The 8,265-nt window shown below is 36.4% G+C and overlaps 2 protein-coding genes across 6 annotated transcripts in view; one reads left to right on the plus strand and one right to left on the minus strand.

Moving 5' to 3' along the window:
* Positions 1–813, minus strand: part of LOC21393052 (DEAD-box ATP-dependent RNA helicase 24) — a 5,074-nt gene extending 4,261 nt beyond the window's left edge. For 2 of the 3 annotated variants that reach the window (XR_002901950.1, XM_024163625.1), the window contains exons 1-2: positions 277–813; positions 20–76 (exon numbers count right to left, since the gene is read on the minus strand). Coding sequence is in view for 2 of the 3 variants with exons in the window: in XM_024163625.1 (XP_024019393.1) it covers positions 20–76; positions 277–510 (291 nt within the window). In the remaining variant the exon portion in view is untranslated. Of the gene's footprint in view, positions 1–9; positions 122–276 lie in introns of all 3 variants that reach the window. The other variant, XM_024163633.1, reaches the window with a different exon arrangement.
* A 2,571-nt stretch (positions 814–3,384) lies between these two features.
* Positions 3,385–8,259, plus strand: LOC21393053 (proline-rich receptor-like protein kinase PERK3). 3 transcript variants are annotated; one of them, XM_024163643.1, is made up of 8 exons: positions 3,385–3,798; positions 4,506–4,904; positions 5,192–5,563; positions 5,775–5,987; positions 6,475–6,846; positions 7,010–7,253; positions 7,335–7,482; positions 7,609–8,259. In XM_024163643.1, exons 1-8 carry the CDS (start codon positions 3,768–3,770, stop codon positions 7,981–7,983), a joined length of 2,154 nt encoding a protein of 717 aa, XP_024019411.1. In that variant the 5' UTR covers positions 3,385–3,767; the 3' UTR covers positions 7,984–8,259. The 3 variants fall into 3 exon arrangements, with proteins under 3 accessions (XP_024019411.1, XP_024019424.1, XP_024019419.1); XM_024163656.1 differs by having other exon boundaries at positions 5,318–5,563; XM_024163651.1 differs by having other exon boundaries at positions 3,385–3,783.
* The last annotated feature ends 6 nt before the right edge of the window (positions 8,260–8,265 follow it).

The raw sequence follows: 8,265 nt of genomic DNA on the forward strand, positions 1-8,265 counted from the left end.
TCCCCTTCCCCATTGGCGGTGGCCCCGCCTTCATCTCCTCGTGAATTCCCGCCATGAACGCATCAAGCGGATCAACCTCGTCGTCCGCGCCGCCGCCGCCATCACCGGCGTCGCCAGTGTCCTTGGCGGCATCATTCTCGTCGTAATCGATGTTGTCAAGGTCGGTGTCCTCGTAGTTGTCGTGGCCATGGCCGCGAGAAGAAGGAGGGACGTAGAGTCGCTGAGGAGCTTGCTGCTGAGAGCGCTCGAAGTTGTAAACGCATCAAGCGGATCAACCTCGTCGTCCGCGCCGCCGCCGCCATCACCGGCGTCGCCAGTGTCCTTGGCGGCATCATTCTCGTCGTAATCGATGTTGTCAAGGTCGGTGTCCTCGTAGTTGTCGTGGCCATGGCCGCGAGAAGAAGGAGGGACGTAGAGTCGCTGAGGAGCTTGCTGCTGAGAGCGCTCGAAGTTGTAAGTGGACTGGCGGTTTATGCCGAAGCCTTCGAATCCGAACTTCCTCTTCGACATAGCTTTAATTCTCTCTCTGGTGAATTTTCTCCTTTTAGTCTCAATGGAAGATAAAAACCAGGAAACGAAAACCAAAACCCTAGGTCGCCATTAGAGAAGATAAATTGCTTGGATGCTGAACCCTAGCTCGATTTCTTCTGCGATAGAAGAATTGGAAGCTGTTGTGTTGCTCTGAAAAAGCGAAATAAGGTCGACAAGTTAGGATTTTTTTTTTTTTTTTTTTGGGAAATCGGAAAAATCAGAACATTGTAAAAGCTAGAAGAAGGTCACGGTCGGGACTCGTGAGTTCCGGCAGACTATGAAAGTACAAGTCGGGCACTCGGATCGTAAATCCAGGAGCGAACCTAATTACCTTGATTGGGCCTTTTTGTGGGCATGGCCCGGCCCAGCCCAGCCCAGGTTCTATTTCCTACGCGCCACTGAAAGAGTAAAACGACGTGTCTTTTCTCCTTCATGTCGTTATTTTCCTCGTGGCAACCAACATGTCGTTTATGTTGAAGATGAAAGCGAATCATGTGTGTATTAGGAAAAGAAGTGCCATTGACGTTTTTGCCTCGAAGCAATAACTCGTCGTTTAAGCTGAAAAGTGAAAAATAAACTTACATGTCGTGTATATTCGAAACTGCTATATTACATGTTTTATTGTAATCATTTTTTTTTTTTTTTGTAAAAGTAAAATGACATCCAATTTTGCACTTATATATACTAGTTTTTTAACATGCTCCGCATCGTATTGTCTTGTTATAAATACCTCACAAATTTATTATTTTTTGAATAACGATAAATTTATTTATATAATTATTTAAAAATTTTTAAATTTATTTTAAAAAATAAATATGTGTAAAAATAACTTTTGATATTATATAAATTACACGAAAAATAATTAAATATGAATATATTTAAAGAAATTAATAAAAAATAAAATAGAAATACATGCGAAAAAATTATTATAAAGTAAAGTGAGAAAAATATATTTTTTCAAAAACACACAAAAATTAAATATAAAAAAATTAAAAATTAAAAAAAACTTAGTCTGTGTTTGTTTGAACTATTTAAACCATCAAATTCAAGAGTAATCTCGATAAATATTTCTTAAAAGTGCATAAATTAAGATTTTTACTATTTATTCTTGATTTATAACCTTTTTAGTTAAATAATTACACTAATAAAATAATATTTATTAAGAATAAGAGGTGAATGTTCATAAAATAAATTATCTATTTTTTTCTAAATCTAGAATTCAAATGAGGATCAAAGATCCAAAAACACGTTTAGTTAGAAAATTAAAGAGAGTCATCTTGACTTTTTACTACGACTCAAATGATCACAATTTAAATTAAATCAATAATTTAAGGAGATATTTGGTTCATGGATTAGAATCATGTGATTAGAACCATTTTCGATTTATGAGTATTTTTTGTAAGAGAAAATACTGTAACGAATCATAAATCATAATTCAAATCATAATTTGAATATTCCAACCAAATATTCCTCTAATCGTTGAAGTAAGCAATACCTTATTTTTATTCAACGTACAAATTTGTTTAGGTCGTGATTTAATAACGTATTTAGTAGCGTTCAACGAATGTATAATCATGCTTATGAACTTCAAAGCCGACGTGGTCCTTCGTTTGGTAGAAAAATTTCCAACCGTTTAGAAACCTTGTGAGGGTATCAAAGCATTTACGTCACTACTTATAATTTAAAAAAACATTTACGTCACTTGATTGAAATTCTTGCCTTGTTGGCAAATAGAAAATGGGAAAAGAAATCAAGATTTGTGGCTGGACTAATGACACGTGCTCACGTCAACACTAGAAAGTAGAAACCTATAGATAATTACATTTTTTTAGGATCTTCCTCAAGATTTCAAAGACTTGTAAATTCGTTAAATTGATGGATTTAAGTTTTTAATTTTAATTTTATTATAATTAAAAGTTTTTTTAAAAAATTATATTTAATTTTTGTATTATAATTAAAAATTATTATATAAAATCACATTTTAATTTAAATTAAAAACTCAAATTTAAATTAGATCATAATAAATTTCATGTTTGTATATAATTTAAGTAATAATAAATGGAAACATTGATTTTGCGATAAGGACCTGCCCCCTATTCTACATATACGATTTGACTCAATTTATTTATAACTATTGGGTCCCTTTTCTAAATTTATTGTTCTTACTTACTAAAAGCTAAATTAAATAATTTCCCACAGGTAGGGGAAAATAGAGTAAAAATAAATTCTCTATTTTACTTTGCTGTTTGGCAACAAGTGCTTTAATCAGCGTTACCATGAAAAATAAAAAATCATCATTAATACGCGCCATGGAATATAGATGATGAAGATCACAGAATTAACCGTGTACGCCGCAGCAGAGTATAATACTACCCACCCTCAGTTGTCCTTTTTAACCGTTAACTTGTACTTTTCCGTTAACGGCGCACGTTAGCCACGGATTAAAGCCTGTGCGCCTCCCCGCTATCTCACGCATCGAAATACAAAAAACCAAAATTTGTAATTTTCTTTTTTAGAAAAGAAAATTTGTAATTTTATTGAAGTAAATAAAATAATTATCTTTCTATGTACAATAACTTAAAATTAAAAAAAAAAAAAGGAATGTAAATATTTCTATAAAATTTAATTTAATTACCTCTATTAATTCCATAATTATAAGAATCAAAATTATTAAAAAATAAATTCAGAAATCATTTGTCAAGAAAAAGTAAGAATTAAATTATAAAAAAAACAATATTAATGTTTAATAGGGTTTAGAGCGTCAAAAATACACACAAAAAATATAACAAATAGCAGAAAATTCCCACTTTGAAGAAAGAAATCAGGAGAAAAGGAAAAGAAAAGAAGAGACCAAAAAAAAAAAAAAAGCTTCTCTGATACCGGTGAGAGAGTAAGAAAAAGAAAAAGAAACACAACGACATCTGACATCTTTACCAACAGTCACAAACCTCTTCCCTTTCTCTTCTCTAATCGCCGGGTTGGAGTTATCGGAGCTCACTCAACTCAGTTTCTCCCGATTCGGCTCGGTTATGGAGATTCTGAGTCCGAGACTACTGCTCCGAGTCCGGACCTTCGCGACGATTCCGCCGCCGTTGGATCATCCTTCGTCCGCCGCCACATACTTCTTCAGCTCGTAGTGTTGCTTCGGATTTTTCAAGTCTTATGCTCACTGGCACCGTGATCTCGCCGTCGGTTTGGTCCATTCTCACAGATCTAGAAGTTCGAGGTCGTCGGTGATGTCTCCGCTCGCAGGTCCTGTCGATTCCGGTGATTATAATTTCGATTTCTGGAACTGTTTTCCTTTGTTTGCGATTAGTGTTGATTTTTTTTGTGAGTGGGTCAAAGTTCCGTTTGGTTTCCGAGAAAATGTGGGAAACGGAAAGGATATAAAGTTCTAGAAACAACCTTTAGTTTGTTGGATAAAGAAGGGGAAGAAAAGGACGATTGAAGACGAGAAATTTCAATTGTAGGCAGTGAAACATGAAATAAAGCTCTAATTTGAAATGTTTTATCCTATTTATCTGGTTAAAGTTCTAATTTTTTTGAGCTCCCGGAAAGGCAGACATGAATTAACTTTGAGAATGTGATTCATAGTTTGACTAGAATTTGGACTTGCTTGAGCTAGGGTTACTTTTGAATTTTTGATGGAGCTTGTTGGTTTTAGTAGTTATAGGAACTGTAAACATCAGGAAAAAAATTAAAAAAAATTAAAAGGAAGGCAAAGAAACTCACCTTGTTTTTGTTTCATCAATCACGAGTAGTTTTGTTGTCTCTAAAGCTTGAAATTGTTATCATTTAGTAAATTTCAATAAAAGATGTCGGATCATATAAATTTGTATTTGTCTATGGATCTATGTTCTATTAATATTCTATGAAATTATGTGAAACTGGATGTGGGAATTGCTTTGTGAATCACGATAAACTTATATGACTGTCTTAATACTATATTGATTGATTTAGGATGCAAAATGCAGGAATATTTAAAAGTCCACAATGGTTGTTGATCAAATTGATCCTTTTGTGGTGCATTATATCAAGTACTGATGCCGAAGTACCAAACAATCGACGTCTTACAACTTCAGAATCTCCAGTTGGTGCGCCTCAGGTGGCACCGGCCATGCCTGATCTACCCCTTCCAGTCAATGTACCGCTGTCTCGTGGGTCCTGGAGAAAGCATTTTTTGCGACTTGGTTCACCAGTTGAATTATCACCAACACACCCCCCTTTGAGTTCGCATATTTCAGAACCTTTGATGAAGAGGAGTGGCTTACCACCTTCCTTTGTTGGCTTCAATGATCTTGCTCCAACGCAGTCTGCTATTGGTTTGTTGCCTTCTGGTTTAACTCAGCCTCCACTGTCTCCTTCTGTCTCAAGTAAGTTGGAACCTGGATCAATATATCTTATTATTAATACTTCTTGCTATTGCTTGAATCATTGTCTATTTAACTTAATGTTCTCATGAAGAAGGGGAATTCCAATATGATTATTCATTTGCCCTTATTACTATTTATATTGTAAAAGAAATTAGTTACTTTGTGATTAATTACTCAACTACCTACTTTATCACAGTAAACATACTAATTCTGCGGTTTGATTCTTTTTCCCAAACTCCTTTGGTTCCAATGTATATTTTGTGTATCTTTATTGTTTATTCCTCCAGATTGCTGCAAAGCAGATATGGTGATGAAACCTGGGAGTCGGGAATGCCACTGCGTTTATCCTATAAAGATTGACCTTCTTCTTTTAAATGTATCACAAAATCCTAATTGGAATCTTTTCTTACAAGAGTTGGCTTCTCAACTTCGTTTGCGAGTTTCTCAACTTGAGTTGATCAACTTCTACGTTCTGAGCTTGTCAAGGTTAAATATATCGATGGATATCATTCCACACACAGGGATCAGTTTTTCTGCCAGTGATGCATCTGCCATAAACTCTTCACTTTCCATGCATAGAGTTCGTCTAAACTCTACATTAGTGGGTGATTACAAACTTCTCAATATTACATGGTTTAAGGCTCCACCTCCTTCTCCAGGTATATTTGACATGCCATTCAAAAGCTTTTTAAAATTTAGTTACGCGGATATTGTTATTTTTCTTCCATTAAATCTTCTAAAAATACTCAACTTGCTGTTAAAATTATTGAGAAAGAAAAATGGACTTTCTAGTTACACGGCTCCCCTTGTAGCATGTGGCCAAAATCATTAATTTTGTGAATAATAATATGTTTGCTTTTTTTTACACAGCTCCCCTTCCTGCTTCATCACCTACCAAAGCCCCGCCATATCACCCGTCAGCTTCTTCATCACCCAGTACTTCTAGCAAAGGGAGGCATTCAAGTTTGATTCTTATTCTTGGTATTGGTGCTGGCGTACTATTTATTGCCATCATCTCATTGCTCATAGCTTGTTTATGCATGTCTTGTCAAGAAAAAACAAAAGCGCCTCCTATGGAAACAGGTAATGTGGAATATATCTCTTTTCTTCTTGTCATTCCAGCGCAAAGGCAAACTTCAAATTTTACATTCAAATAGCTTAATTTTCTTTTTGCAACATCCAATTGTTTTTGGTAACATATTTAAATTATATACTATCTACTATGCATATCTCCTTCATCACCCCTAAAAAAAAAAGTTATGCATATCTCGTTGAACAAATTATTACACAAATACATGGCTAAATTAAAAGTGTCAGTACCTTAAATATAAAGTTGTCGTAAGCAAATGCCTTTTTGGAATACCACATTGGTGGACCTTTCAGACTTAAACTACCATCCGAGGAGAAAACATTCAAGGTCTGTGGTGAAGAAAGGTGCATGGAGCTGTAAAAATTTAACATAAACGTTTCATTGGCTTTGGTTTTAATTGACACTTCACAAATCTAATTTTGATTTTGCAAAGCACCTCTAATGAGATCTTAATTAACATGATTGGTTTTTTGTTTCCAGAAAAGCAGAGGACTGTAGATGCAGTTCCGGTTATAGGACCTCTTCCCCATCCAACTAGTACACGGTTTCTGGGATATGAAGAACTTAAAGAAGCAACAAACAATTTTGAACCTGCAAGCATACTTGGAGAGGGTGGGTTTGGCAGAGTGTTTAAGGGTGTCTTAAGCGATGGTACCGCTGTTGCAATCAAGAGGCTAACTTGTGGGGGGCAACAAGGGGATAAGGAATTTTTGGTTGAGGTTGAGATGCTTAGCAGGTTGCATCACCGAAATCTTGTGAAACTTGTAGGTTACTATAGCAATCGTGATTCCTCACAAAACTTACTTTGCTATGAGCTTGTTCCAAATGGGAGCTTGGAATCCTGGCTCCATGGTAGGTTCTTTTCTCAAATCACATGTTAGAAGATTTTGATTCTGATACATATTTTTTCCGCTTGATTATTTTATTTTATTTTATTTTTTTGATATTTAAGCCACATGAGCTTATTAGCATATTTCTAATACGCATTATCGGCAATGGCCCACTTTTGTCTCAGGTCCCTTGGGAGTAAATTGTCCTCTCGATTGGGACACCAGAATGAAGATTGCACTTGATGCTGCCAGAGGGCTTGCATACCTGCATGAAGACTCCCAACCTTGCGTTATACACAGAGATTTTAAGGCGTCCAACATTCTACTTGAGAACAATTTTCATGCTAAAGTTGCTGATTTTGGCCTTGCAAAACAGGCACCCGAAGGCAGAACAAATTATTTATCGACTCGTGTTATGGGAACGTTTGGGTTGGCCTCACACCCCTTAACTTATTATTTCCACTCTCTCAACTGATGTAAGTGTTAACATAAAATGTAATTGATCTACAGGTATGTAGCTCCTGAATATGCCATGACAGGACATCTACTTGTCAAAAGTGATGTTTACAGTTATGGGGTTGTCCTTCTCGAGTTACTCACCGGAAGGAAGCCTGTGGAAATGTCTCAACCAACTGGACAGGAGAACCTTGTCAGTTGGGTTAGTGTTGTTCATAAATCACTCCCTCATTTCCTTTGTTAATTACTCGTTTTGTCTGTCATTAATGTTCTTTTTGTTTCATCATACGTACAAAAAAGATTACAAGTGCGTTTCATATACTTTCAGGCCAGGCCTATACTCAGAGACAAGGATCGGTTGGAAGAGCTTGCTGATCCGAAGCTTGGAGGCAAGTACCCAAAGGAAGACTTTGTCAGGGTTTGCACAATTGCCGCTGCTTGTGTCGCTCCCGAGGCAAGCCAACGGCCCACAATGGGTGAAGTTGTACAATCACTTAAAATGGTGCAGCGGGTAACCGAATACCAGGATTCCATGACCTCTGCCAATGTCCGGCCCAACTGCAGGCAGTCATCAACAACCTTTGAGTCTGATGGGACATCTTCGATGTTCTCTTCTGGTCCCTTTTCAGGTCTTAGTGCCTTTGACAATGACAACATCTCTCGGACCGCAGTTTTCTCAGAAGATCTTCACGAGGGAAGATGATTACTTTTTAATTCTTCATTTTGTTCACGTATCTTTGATTGTTTTACACAAGAAAGTAGGAGTTCCCCCGTTCAAAAGCAGGATAAACTGGAGCCTCATTTTTTGAGAAGAAAGGGTAGATTTATAATTTGTGTGATTTGAGGGGAAAGAACGATGTTCTCACTTCTCATGTATTCCCTTTTGGAGAATCATTGTCCAGTTTTCCCCTAGGCAATCGTTCTCCATTTGGTGGTTGAAATTTTGTATATACACGTCCTTGTAAGCTTGTTTTACGAGATTCCC

This window comes from Morus notabilis, unplaced genomic scaffold (assembly GCF_000414095.1).
Source record: "Morus notabilis unplaced genomic scaffold, ASM41409v2 Scaffold793, whole genome shotgun sequence".
In the NCBI taxonomy this organism is placed as follows: domain Eukaryota; kingdom Viridiplantae; phylum Streptophyta; class Magnoliopsida; order Rosales; family Moraceae; genus Morus; species Morus notabilis.